The 14,238-nt window shown below is 41.3% G+C and overlaps 1 protein-coding gene across 3 annotated transcripts in view; it reads right to left on the minus strand.

Annotated features, from left to right (window-relative positions):
* atp1a2a (ATPase Na+/K+ transporting subunit alpha 2a) overlaps nt 1-14,238 on the minus strand; it is a 49,689-nt gene that overhangs the window by 14,019 nt on the left and 21,432 nt on the right. For all 3 annotated transcript variants that reach the window (XM_034104348.2, XM_034104347.2, XM_071206418.1), the window contains 5 exons: nt 13,106-13,215; nt 10,904-11,038; nt 8,629-8,708; nt 6,553-6,662; nt 2,028-2,203 (listed from right to left, as the gene is read on the minus strand). In XM_034104348.2, the coding sequence (XP_033960239.1) occupies nt 2,028-2,203; nt 6,553-6,662; nt 8,629-8,708; nt 10,904-11,038; nt 13,106-13,215 (611 nt within the window). The remainder of the gene's footprint in view (nt 1-2,027; nt 2,204-6,552; nt 6,663-8,628; nt 8,709-10,903; nt 11,039-13,105; nt 13,216-14,238) is intronic.

A 14,238-nucleotide genomic window follows, 5' to 3' on the forward strand; every position in this document is an offset into this window, starting at 1 on the left:
TTCCCAAAGTGCGATGGGGAGAAAACACAAGTGAGGGACCAAAACAGCAAAGTCTGACTGTAGTCACGACTGGACATTCCCAGACGTATAGCGCCCGTGTTAATTAAGCTGCTTCTTGTCTTGGAGAAGCTTTTCTGACACGTGCAGTGAACGCTTTAGTAACCATTCAACAGAGATGAGAGAAGCGGGATGGACTAAAGACCTCTCTTCTCACTCTGTTACACACGCACGGAAGAGGACTACGGTTTTTTTTGTATCCGCCAAAAACTAGTGAATGTTTTATTGGATGTGAACATAAGCGTTTTGTTTTTAAATCACATCAGATTTTCTCTCAGAATTCTGGGATTGAATTCAGATTTATGAGAGAAGCTGAATTCACGATTGATATGTGTAAACTGATTTCCGATTTGACTTTGAATTCATGTGCAATGTCAAGATGTCACTCTCATCTAGTCTAATTCTAAAAATAGAAAAATCAGGATTTGAGATTAAAGTCAGAATTATGAGTAAAAAAAATCTTCTTTTTTTAAGAATTCTGACTTTAAATTCAGAACTAAACAGAACATTCACTTCCAGTCGGATGTGGAAACATGTTCACGTGTGGCCCTAATCCCGTTCCCTACATACGACACTAGAACATACCGTATCAAGTCTTTCATGAAACATATCAGTGGTTCCAATACAGTTGCTATTTGATGTTTACGGCATAACCGTCTGCATGCATTCAAACCGCAGGGAATAAATCATTCTGAATATCTCCTACATGAAGGGTGAAGAAAAATAAAGACCCTATTGAGTACATTCTTAACATCTCCACCCCTTCACGATCTACCGCAGCACACAGGCAGCCTGAATGAAGGTGCAATAACGATAGAGCGCTATATATTGAACTAAAGCCTTTAGACAGACGCCGCGGACTGAAGACTGGCATCTCACGGAAACGTCAGCACGACATCCAATAAAAAGTTATCAAAGCAACGCGAACATGTGCTGTAGTTTCCCCCTGGGCGCAGCCACGAGCAAATACACTGTTCAGATGTGTGTATATGTGTTTCAGCTCCATCACACGGTACACCCATAGCGCTGTCTGACATTATTTGGAAGTGATATGAAGCATGTACACACTACTGTATATCACATGTAGTAACATTGAATCACCTGCGTACGATACAATTTACTTTGTATAAATAAGAGTTTAAATATCTGTATGTATTGCCTGCTTAATATTAAAACTACTTATATATTAAAATACAGATGTTTTGAATGCAGTCAAACCTGGAACATTACATTAGAGAGGATACTGTAATGCCTCAGTTCTGATCTAAAACTCTCACATGTTATCAGTGAAATCAGTTGTTAAGTTACATCTCGACTCCCGTGTGGCTTCCAGTGCGTTTCTTCCAGCGTGTCTTTCAAAACCTCATTATCCATGTGAAATAATGTGTAAAATCCCTTTCCCGTATTCGTAGTAGCACCAAAATTATTCACTGCACTCATTATCCTTTTTATCTGTGCTGAAGTTGTGACCTTGCCGGCTTATTACCTTTTTGACAAAACATCTGCTGTGTGCTTATTGTCAGTCGATTAGCATATCACGCACAATAGATGTACTGAATCTGCATTTTCCTAAAATTAACCTTTTTCTATCATTGATGGTGAGCTCATCCTTCAGGCCGGTCGCTTTTTCTTTTTCTAATAAAAATGAAATGTTTTCTGTTCTACCGATGTTGTAACTTCATTCATATCTTCCACAACACAATCACGGCAGAGATAAGAACCAGCACTTTGCACCTGATTCTTCGGCTGGCTTTCATTGATGTTATCAGCAGCGTTGTCTGAGCATCACCATTTCCTCAACGATTATAATCAGTCAGGACGCCTCGGAGTGATCGGCTGCCATTGGAACTGCATTTCTTTGACTTGAAAAGACATGACGTGCAAATCCTTGCTCTAAAAACACCGACAAACGGAGCCCCACGAAAAGGCTTTTCAGGAACAATGGAGGTTGAGTCTGTGGAGCCAATTACCTTGATACCGGCGGAGCGGCATTTACCCACTGCGTCGGGCACAGCGGCACGCGGCGGATCAATCATGGCGATGAGACCCAGGAAGCAGAGCTTCTCCGTGGGGAAGTTGGTTTCTTCGCTGTCGAAGGTGAACCCTCGGGGGAACTGGGAGGAAGACAGATTCAAGTGGCAGAAGCCTGCGAGAGGAGAGGGATCAGTGAGGTGATCGTTCATAACTGACTGACAGCATACTGCGGATAATGGAAACAACTAAAAGCCTGTTTGTTTTGTTGCTCTGACATCAACTGACAATTCATCTTGCACTTTAAAACAACACATCTAACGAGGATGCGGTAATTTATTCTGCTGTTGCTATTAAAGTCAAAAACAAAGAAACCTTCAGAAAATACATCGCCCCCGCCGCCGCAGCGATCCTGTACCTTAAAGTATGCATACAAATCATTTTTTAATTTTAGATGTAGACTTGGAGGTTGCACGTCTGAAATACAAATGGAATCAGTTACTTTTATTAATTCATGAACCGCAGCCCGTTGAAATATGCATCCCTTGAATCCCCAGCACAACCAAATGCTCAGTGGAAAAGTGGAGAAACCTTTCTTTGTCAAGAAACAGCCGAGCCGTCGCCGTCCTCGCCCAAGGCATAACCCAGGGTTAATAATTCACTTGCTTTTGTGAGTTTCACTCCAGAAATGGCGTTATTCCACATTTCACGGTTTGATAAAGTGACACCTGCTTTTAAAAAAACCACATAAGTATCACCCATGGCACTTCCTAAGAGGTGTCAGGTAACGTTGCTTCCTTGGTTGTCAAAAGGATGACATTTACAGAGTGGATGCCAAACACTTGAGAGATATTGTAAGTTGGGTAATTCTTTTTTTTTTAATCAAAATGGCCTTTTACAATGATGTAGAAATATTAGAGATTGTGTGCATACAATATTACATACTAAAACATATCGAAAAACATTGTTGTGAACCAAAGTTAAATCCCATGTCTGTGTATTTAAATTCTGACTAAGACTGCAGTGCCAAAACAACACCAAGTAAAGTAAAGTGTGTTTGGGCTACATCGTGTGACAGTATGACCAAAATAGTAGAACAGTGCCAAATGTGGGCACAGAATTAAATTCAGCACCTCCGATTTACGGTTGCCAACAGTGTAAACGTGCTAGAAACACTTCTATTAGAAGAAATGTTCGGAGCTTTCTGAAAGAGTCCCTGAACTTCCACAAGTGCTCCGATCCCAGCTGTGTGCATCACTCCCGTCGCGTTTGAAACTTCGAGCAGAGTTTTGAATTGCAGCGTTTATTGATGCGGTGCTTAAAGTAAATGCCGCGCATGTTTCGCGGTGAAGTTGGCGAAGACTTAATTTGAATGTGTTTTGGCACATTTGTTTTTTCATATTTGCATCGTCTTTGAAACAGCAGTCCGTTTCTCCCGATGGAAATATGTTGGGCTGTGGTAATGAGTTTGAATCTGGCTGCCGCCGTACCAACAACGCCATTAATTTGCAATAACAAAAACATAAGGGTAAGCCTGGAGTTATTCATTATGTTTCTCATTTTCATTCAGGACCAAAACTGTCAATGTGTTTCTCCCAATTACTTCTGTTTGAGCTTTGGCCACTTTTTATGTAAATATTATTATTTATTTGAGTTTTCTGCGGAGTTTGACCTGAATTGAATTACAGTCTATTGCGATTCTGCTCAAGCCTGCAAATCTTCTTTGTACCGTTGCAATAAAAGCACTCTTGCAGAACATGAAGCTTAACTCCCTGTTTCCAAGGAGAAAACCAGTGGTGGGTCTGTTTCAGGGCCTTCGAGGTATTCAGAGAATACCCTGGAACACTCGGATAAAACAAACAAAAAATAGATTTAATTATATAAATAAAATGAATAAATGAGAATGGTATCTGTGTTGTTGATCTGTAATATTACGTTGATTTGTTTGTCCTTCTCCGACCATGCTCTGCGCATTTCAGTGGTTTTGTGTTAGAAAAGAAAGCAACCAATCAGATCTTGTTCTGGGTCTCTGGGTAGAATGTCCTTCAACCAGGTATTCTACATCCTTGATCGAATGCCCTGGCCGTTGCACTGAATGAGAGCGTACGTTTGGACTGACAGTTTGATCAACCAATCATATTGATTTGTAGCCAATGGGCGTGTTCTTTCAGAGTTCCCCTCGGTTCCAGGGTGTTCTAGAAGGCCCGCTAGTTCACTGGCTCCAGACAGAGGATCTAGATCAGGGGTGCCCACACTTTTTTGGCTGGTGAGCTACTTTTGAAATGACCAGCTAAAATCCCAAATTGCAAGGGTTGCTGAATAACACGTTTTATTTATACATGGGACAGTAGGGCTGCAACAAACGACTAATTTGATAACCGATTAATCTATCGATTAATGAAACGATTAATCGACTATTCGGACTATTACTGTATGCCTTGCACAATTTCTCCAACGCTCTTATTTAGCCATCAACTTTTAGATGTAGCTTGAGGTTGTTGGAGGCATGTGGAAACTAACAATGAAGACAATAAAGATGGAAACTTGATTCAAAAATACATATATTATTAAACTAACTAAACAAATTGTGAACAAAACTAACATTGCTTTTTATTTAAATTAAATAAATAATATTCCACATTAAAAGAAACAGCAATGTTTTAACAAATCGTATAAAATAATGTGATGACAGAACTGTAAACAGAATAGCTGAAACTTTAACAAAATAAATACCTCAGTTTCCTCTAATCATTAACCCATGTTTGTATAATGTAGTTAACTCCGTGTTGCTGCTAGCATACAGAACACCTGACGTGGAAACGTTCCTCGTGGACGGGGCTACAGAGCTGCTGGAGAGACAGTGGAACCCGGTGCATTCCTCCGTCTGGACGTGGAGCACTTTGATAAATGTTTAGACAAACTGCTCGTGTTACCGCCCTCACATGCTAAACTCTCTTGGCAACGAGCATTGTCCACCTCAAGACGGGTAACATGTAACCACACCTTGGAGCGCTTCTCTCCGCCATCCCCGCCGTGTGTTGCTGCATGGAGCAGCTGCGTGTGTGTAAACTGCCCCGCCCCCTCGCACACAGACGGGGGAGAGAGAGATCTCGTCTGGATTGGAAAGATCAAAAATACACCGACCATAGAGGCTTTTGTTTGTCTTTTTGCATGTTAGAAACGAGTTGGCGACACTAAGACTGCAATAATACATGACCTTTCTCTTTCTCAACTCGCTACTCGGAGGGAAGTCGCTGCTATGCCTTGTGAACACTCCGATAATGCCTCTCCACGTCACCTTTCTTTGGCAGAGCGACGCTTGCTTTACCAATAAGGCAAATAACCTTTGAATGTGACATCACAAACAAATATTCTTCCTCCCATTCTGGGTGGAAGTGGAATGTCTTTAGCTTCTTGCACAACACATTTTATTGTTTGTCTGTTTAACTTAATTTGAGGGGTTTTTTCACACACAGTGACGTCACGAGCTACCCACAATGCAACGCGCACCATATATATATATATATAAATACGCCAGTTTCCTGGAGGTGCTAATATCCTGGAGGTGCTAATATAAACAGCTAGCTAACGTAGCCAGGCAGAGCGCACTAGATTTTTTTTCTGAATTAACGACCGAAGAAATCGCTGCATGTCTTCGGATTACATCTCTGGACTTGAGGGGTGTGCTCTAGGTCGTTACCAGGGTAACTAGAGCTGTGTGGGTTGTCGGATTGCCCTTACAGACTGCCTGCAGATGTATGGAAAAACGACCCTCGAAAGTGGCCTTCGTCGATTTTGGCAGCATCTACGTCTATCTTCTGGAAACACCAGGTGAATACCCCACTTGTCACAATAATATTATCATGCCAATGCATATATGTGGTATTTTAGAGTTGACTAGATATTGATTAAGGCAATAGACTATGATATTCTGCTTGCAACTCGCGTGAAATGGCGCATACCGGAAGTACGGTGTCGCCCTCGGCCCAATACCAGTATGTGTGTGTGAAAGAATCGCTTTGCATTCTGGGTTTACCGGTTTGGAAAGCGATAGGTCGCTTTTTCTGTCAATCAAGTAAACTCCTGAATTAAGTGGCAGGGAGGAGGGATCGAAACCTGTTTTGTCTATTTTAACGGAGCTGGATTTTTTTTTTTATGAATGACTCGCGATCTACCAGCATTGCCCCCGGTCGACGTACTGGGCACCTCTGATCTCGATGAATGCGACAAAGCAATTCATGCCGTTTTATTGTTTTTAACGTTGTTTGAAATGACAAGTGCAACAGGTGAAGATGAAGTTGTTGCGGAATTGTTGTGAGTACCCTTTTCAAGACGACAATTCAGTGAAAAGACGGACATTATAATGTCGCGGAGGGGGGGAGGGGCGGGGGGTGTGTGTGTGTGTCTACAGAAGGTCCAGTTGTGATAGCCACGGTTCGCCACTGGAGAAAACAAAGTGTAGTCTAAGTGCTTCTCGTCCCAATCTATTCTCAGGGCGATAATAGCGTGTGTCAGGAAACATACCCAGCACTCTCTCTCCCAGTCCTCCCAGCTCCATGTAGGCACTCTGGAAAGCATCCGTCAAGTCTTCATCCAGTGGCTGCTCCTCGCCGTGGATCATGATGCTGCTGCACCTGTAACACATTTAGAAATAACACTTGTACTGCTTCTCCTGCCATTAATGGACTCTCTGTGTGTAGACATGTATAAAATAACTGCTGTAAAACAACTAAACCTAAAGAGTTCAGTCAATGAGGAGTTGTTTGGCAGTTTTCCGTAGTGTGACATCACGACCCAACTGAAGTGTGATCGTGTGATATCTTTTTGAAAATATTTTCAGCACCTCTAATTAAACCCACAATACCTAAAGAGTGCAATACAAAAAACATGATATGGTGTTATTTGAAATGTTTTCTTTTTCATACAAAATGACTCTTGAAGAAATAACTGCGTGCAATATACACTTTTTTATTTGTACGCACTATTTCTGCCGCCACTTGTTGCTACCTCGTTATTTGATATGCTCTACTGTAGGGAAGAGAACCACGCGTGATTTAAAAATAAATATTTGATGAAAAGTGAATTGGAAGATTAAAATAAGTATTTTTCTGAGATTAAAAACATAATTGGTGTTGGGGAAATATCTTCCAAGGCCCATGACTTTGCCCCAGTGTATCAGTTCATGCTGTCCTGACTGAGCACACGCACCTGCAACCTTGGCTGCTGGCTCTCAGTGTTCTGTCTCCGCTGATAGAGGTGTTATGATTCTATCTTGTTATGCAGCATGTTGATGATGCTCTCTGAACTAGCTAAACACACGGGTCTGGGTTAGAGTTCTTCAGAATTGACGTGGCAACTCTCCCGTGAAGTCAGAACCTCTGGCTCTTGTACTTGTGAATCCTCCGGCCGAAGCTCCAAATAAACTCATCAGTGTTTGCCATCAGAGCTCCAGCTCTCCCCGTGTCTCCTTTGCAGGGGCGGTTCTAACCCCCTGTGGCCCTCCTAACAATGAAAAAATGTATATTTTCTGGTACTCGGTTTGCCAAAAACCGCAGGATTTTGTTGCTGTAATGTGAGATTGTGCAGACACCCTTATGTAAAGTAGAGATGTAACTGTTCATTGCCTTTATTTGTATATAAATATGGTGTTAGTGCAAACATTGCAATATAACTTAAGCTGAAGCGAACAGTAATAACTATAAGATCTATCTGAAATAAATAAGTGTACTGAAACAAATACCAATAACTGTATTGCATTGTTTTCTTATGCACAATTACTTCATACTGTCTAGTTCTCTTTTTCGTCCTGCATTTATTGTGCCCCCCTCAAAAAATAACTGGCCCCCCCAAATTGGTCTAGAACCGCCACTACTCCTTTGAGTCGGTGACTCCTCCTGCATTGCTACACAGAAGTTTCCCCCACAATTCTGAACATTTTTTTCAGCGATTTTCAGGAAAAAGTCAGATTTTGTTTCTTGAATCCTCTTCCGTAGTTCTGAATATTTTACTCTACTAATCTCGTTTTTGCCTTTTGTCCGCACTGTTCCCTTTGCTGTGACAATGTCAATCTCCCCACTGTGTGACGTGCTGTATAAGGACTTCTGATTCTTATTCATCAATTCTTTTTTTTCAAACACTTTCTGATTCCTTTATCCATAACATGGCTTTCAGATCTTAAGACTATTCCGACTGTAAAAGGTCACAAATATGTAGCTTTCTATAATTGTTTGTGAAGCAGCTGTCAAGAGTAAATATTGAATTTGATGGAGACTATTTTCACCAGCGGATTAATACACACATGGTGCTTCAGTGAGTCATTTCACAGCAGATAATACATGTAGAATGGACTCAAAACTACACATTTCATGGTGATGGTGGAACTTGTCGACTGTTTATTATGTATTTTGTTTTTAGGCTCAAACCCAAATTTAGTCTTTTGATAGGGTTGTTAAAAATAATACAAAAAACGTGAAATATCGCCAGCCTTTTCCCTACATCCCTGTGAGAGGAGGATAACATTACATTGAATGAAAAAGGAGCACACATTTGTTGATGCCTCACTTGGGAGACGTATAATCGATCCCCTATTGATTGACCAACCTGTCCAAGATCCTCTCTGGCGCTCCCTTCATGACCAGAATATGACCAGAGGGATTGTCTTCTGCTTCATGGACAGAGAGCTGGGGGAAAGGGGAGAATATAGGCAGACCGGTGAGGACATAACACTGCAGTATTTATCTTAAAACTATTTGCACCATCCAGTTTATCGCTGGTTGTTTTTGCTCGTGTTTTCCGTTTTAAAAAGAAAAAGGCTAAGGACGGACATGCTTCTTTGTAACGCTAAACAATTAATTTCACGGTCGTACTACCAGCAATCATTTCTCCAGTCATTTCTTTTTTCGAGTGGTTTGAGAAAAAAAGTCTTATCGGCGCTGACTTGACTGAGTGCACATTGTGAGTCCTATGTATTCCCCATGTTCAAGGAGCATTCATTCACACTCAAATATATTCCTGTGGTACTACACCTTGCATCGCCCCTCCCCCCCCCACACACACACCCCCAGGTAATTTGTATTTCAGCCACAGCATGTCTAATCTCAGAAAACCAGAGCAAAATTGCTTTTTTTTCCTCTCGACACAAATGTTCCTGTTTTAAGTCGGGGAACAGGTGCACAGAAAGCATGCAGGAAGTCCTTTGTTTGCTTCAACATCTCTGTGGGGTTATTCATATTCCTGTGCAAGCCACCTGACAGAATCCGAGAGAGTCTTAATTGCTGCATTGCCCTTGAGCAAGTTGTTAAAGCTCTGTGTGATGACTTTTTCATGGTTCAGTATTAAGTTGTGATTTCTGATAATGTGCTGGACTCGTACAGGATGTACTAACGCATGCGGCTGAACTTAAAGGGGCCCTATTTGCTTCTCGGGGGTTTCCTTTCCTGAAGTGTGTTAAACAGTATATATTTTTGTGCACGTTAAGTGTTCTCTCCAGAGGGTTGACCAATCACAACAGAGCCGGCCAGCTAACCAATCAGAGCAGACCATTCAGGAGTGCCTATTCTTTGTGTACAGTTAAATAGCCAAAAACTATAAAACCAACTGGAAAAAAACAGTTAATTGTATTTTTGTCGTTACAATGAACAGTACTGATATAATGCTGACACTTATTTATTCATTATCTTAAATATTATGTGTTATACTATTCTTTATTGATTGATTTATTTTTGCTGTTTATTAAATATGTTATCCTACTACTGTAATTGTATTTGTAGGATATTTCCTTCTCACTCAGAGCTTTAAAAATATTATAACTTTTCATTAAGAATTACTTTTTTAAGGGGAGATGAAACCAACGGGAAAAACGTGGTCTTTTTGTCTCACGCCATGAGAAATGAAGCAGAGGACAGTTGCTAGTTCTGAAATGAACAACTATTGGGAATCAGATACAGATTCTTATTCTTGAAGTGTGACATTAGTATTTTAAAGCATTTAAAGTGATTTAGTGCATCACCCACTAGGTCCTCTCCCCTAACCCAAAAGTCTTTAGGCTGTGACCAGACCAGAGGGATTTTCTGTAGCAACGAAACATCCTCTGAGTCTCCAAAAACAACCAGTTTCTAATCCCGTGTATTCTCTCCGTCATACACACGGAAACATTACAGCAGCTCCTCTGTGGGTTGTGCTCGCGGCCTGTTGGGCAGCTTCCAAGCCTAAATGTGTACAACAGTATGAATGTGAAGCAGGCTGTCGCTTTACAGGAGCATGCATCTTCAGGCTGCCTCTCTGAACATGGAATACAAAGGTTAAAAAATGAATATGCATGGTTCCCTCAGAAATCCAATCGTATACTGTGAGATGAAAGAGCACTGACACTATTATATATACAGTATATTTAAAAAATGAAAAATGTAATTTAATAAAAAAATAAGATTTGTAAAGAAATTATTAAATAATGTAGAGATAATAATTCATGAAAAGATACAAATGTAGAAATACAAAAATAAGTTTAATAAAACATTAAGATTTTTAAAAAATAAATACAATTCATTTTAAGAAATACATTTAATGTATTTATGAATAAAGACAAATGTACAGATACATGTTTATGTTTAATAAAATAAGATTTGTAACCAAAATTAATTTTGAGAAATAATTTGAACATATTTCTTATTTTATTAAATCTTGAATTACTAAATTAATTGTATAAAAAAAAAATTAAAAAAAAATAAAAAAAAAAAAATTATAAGAAATAAATTAAGTATTTTTGAGCAAATCTGAAAGTTTAAATAATATTCTGTCATCCCTAGAAAATAATGAAAGTAAATATTTGTATTTGCTAAAGTGTTAGTGACGGTGAGTTAGTGAACATCAGTCCCACCTGGTATTTGTTGGTGGAGTTGAACGGGATCTCCGCCACTTTGGTGTTTCTGGCTCTCATCTCACGAACACTCCCACAGCACAGCTCGATGCATTTTAACAGAGCGGACTCTGAAGCGTCCCCCGCCGTCTCCCTCTGGGGAAACACACACAGCCGCACATTAGCACTGTCACATATTCATATGAAGAAATGCGTGTTGTCCGTCTGCCTGCCAGTGTTTGTCTCGCTGCTTTGGAAGGGAACTCGAACTGATTAAATCGGCACCTGAGATGACTTCTTCCTCTTCCATCATAGTTCTTATTAAAGACGCAGGAAGCTGAGCATCGCCTGCAGCACCATCGCTGGGCCACGTTGTTGTTAAAGTTATGTAACAGCTAAATGTAGAAGTAATGAAAGTGCAAATCCTGGTTTTCTTCTTTTGAGCTTATGGGATGAAGAACAATTTGATTAAAGCAGCTCAATGTTTTCAGGAGGGACATAGCTGGAGACGTTTGCTATCTTTCTTAGGGACATTTTAAAAAGCATGAGGATGTAACAGGCCCTGAATATATATAAATATATTAAAACAAATTGTGAACAATGTTGGAATAAATATGTGTGCAACACCTTACACAGCATTGGTAAATATCCACAGCTGCTAAGGATGGAAATATTTTGGCTCCAAGGTATTAAAAACACGTTTTTCTGCGTCGAAGAAAATACTGACTATCGGATTTTCTTTTAGCAGCAGAGGTGACTTTTCAACATCTGCAAATTCAGACAAAAACTAGGCTCAGAAGTATTTTCTCCGCTGTTTAGAGACTTCATTAAGTGTGACGCAAATTCTCGGCTGGTGCTTGAATCATTTAAGGAACAATTATCTTGTGATAATGTGAAGAATAAGAATTCCACGAGGATCACTGGAATGTCCCCGCTCTTATTAAAATCCATGCCGAGCCGAATGACCTTACAGCCAATACACCAACCGGGGCCGAACCGAGACAAGACGCTTCTCTTTATTCCTGTTTACTCATTCATGAACAGCCGCTAAACAAGGACACGCGCTCAGCTAGATGTGTCCTTGTTTGTGCCTTTCCATGAATGAATAAATAGATCATGGAAATTCCACTTGTGTTTTCCCCGGTGCCGGTATGGACTGACTTGTTCCTGTACCGGCAGCGTGGCCCGGGGCTTGACTGCTGTGTTCGAGTGCTGTGCTGTGACTTAATGCAGGGAGGAGGCCTGCCGAGTGTGTGAGAGCCACACTGGGAATGTCTTCAGGTCAATGAAGCACAGGTTGGAGGGCAGCGGCCGGAAGAACTCTGGGATATTATTGACTTGCCCACCCAGCGGTGTGTGTGTCAGTGTGGGGGAGTTATTTCCAGGGGTGCAGCGGATTATTGTGTGTGTGTGTGTGTGTGTGTGTGTGTGTGTGTGTGTGTGTGTGTGTGTGTGTGTGTGTCAAGTGGTGTTGACAAATCTTTTTTGATGGGTTGTTTTTTTCCGCTGCGCGTGCCTTGTGTGTGAAAATTGTCCGGCCCCATGGCAAAGTACATTTACTCAAAGTTCAAGTACTTAAACTTGACTTAATCCATGTGTTCCTTAACTGTACCTTTGCGACACAATATTTAAGAGGGCCATATTGTATGCTATGCGTATCATATATAAAATATAAGGCATTGCAGACCTACCGTATGATTTGCTTGTTCTTGTGAGTCAGTACTCTGAGGGTTTTGCATAAATGTGTGTACAAAAATATTTCAGAACTCGTGTACTTCTACTAAAAACATATCAAATACGTTACGTCTCAGATTATGATGTTGATTACAAACCCATTTGCTCAGTTTATACAATTTAAAATCTGCTTTATACGTTTTTGCTGATGTTAAACGCAGCAAAAAGTACTTTGTGTACCATGCCCCAAGAAAATGAAAATGTTGTGGGTCATTTAAGACCTTCAAATACCACCTCTGATTATGTTTGAGTGACAGCTTCCCAACACTCTCCTGATGTTGTTAACGTCCCCTTACCGTGTATGGGAAATCCTGCCTCATGAATAATGTGCATGCATGATCCCCAATCCCAAAATGGATCTACTTAAAATGTCCTTAGATCAAATGAAACCTGTTATAATCCGCTGCTTAAGAGGGCAGATCATTCATGAGGCTGAATCATTGATGCAAAGCTGCTGTGGTAGAGTGTGTGTAGGGCGGAGGTCCATACCATGAGGATGGGGAAGTTCTCCTGTCCGGCTTTGAAGTCCGCTCTGTTGCATAGCCCGGACACGCGAGACAGAGCAACCCAAGTAGCAGAGCTCTTGTCAAACCCTAGACCTGGGAGAACAGAAGAAGCCGTGTGAGACTGTGTTCAGCAGCACTCATGCAGTATGTACGCGACCGACTCAACTCTCCGTTTCACACAGCACTGGGTATCGAAGCTAAATAACAGAAAGTCGAGCAACCACTTATTCCTCGACAAAAGCGATCTTTCGAATCCCCAGTCTGAAAAACGGCATACATTTTTAACCGGAATGTGTCGAGAAATAAAAAGCTGTTTGGACTTTGAACATTTCATTTCTCCTCCCGGCCAATCAGAACCTGACCTTCGCTCCGCCGCGCTCCCGTTGTATTCTCGCCCTGACTCTCTGGAGTGGTCACTGCCACTCTCAGTGTGTGAACGGATGGGATCGGGCAACATCAGCACGCGCGGCGGGAGTTGTTGAATTTGACAAAGCCAGGTGCGAAAGAATCCAAAACCTGCAACAAATAATCCCTGCTCGTGGAAAATGTTCTTTCGGGCACTTGTTTCAGCGGAGCATCCTTCATCAGCACTTCAACAGAAGCTATATTGTATGATTCCACATTCGCCTACTCGCTGCTCATTGGTATGCACACACCTGTTTCGGTTTCTTCCAGACCTTTTGCTTATTGTTAAAACGTCCTTTGAAATGTGGCACGGGTTGCCGCGGAGACAGGATTCGGATTGGTTCCACGGCAACTCTGGCAGAAGACATGTTTGGACTGGAGCTGATGGTTGTGCCGCCCACTGCATACCGCTGCTCAATTAATCCAAGCGCCCGAGCAGACGGAAGTGTCTGTTGGCGGCGTGGACATCGGGCAGATGCATTTCAGCAGGTGGCCGTTCCTTCCCGCTCTGTATTCCCACACACTCTCCGACTTCCCCTCCAGCTATCTCTCTCCCTCCCTTCTCCCTTGGCCCACATGGATCTCAAAGGGTGCTTTGTCTTACATCAAACACAAATAAATAACAATGGCTTGTGTCTCGTATTATTCATGATATGTTAATTTTAATCAACTAAATATTTGGCACATAGTAGTTGTATTTTAGATCAGCGT

The sequence above is a fragment of the Pseudochaenichthys georgianus genome, chromosome 17 (assembly GCF_902827115.2).
Source record: "Pseudochaenichthys georgianus chromosome 17, fPseGeo1.2, whole genome shotgun sequence".
In the NCBI taxonomy this organism is placed as follows: Eukaryota; Metazoa; Chordata; class Actinopteri; order Perciformes; family Channichthyidae; genus Pseudochaenichthys; species Pseudochaenichthys georgianus.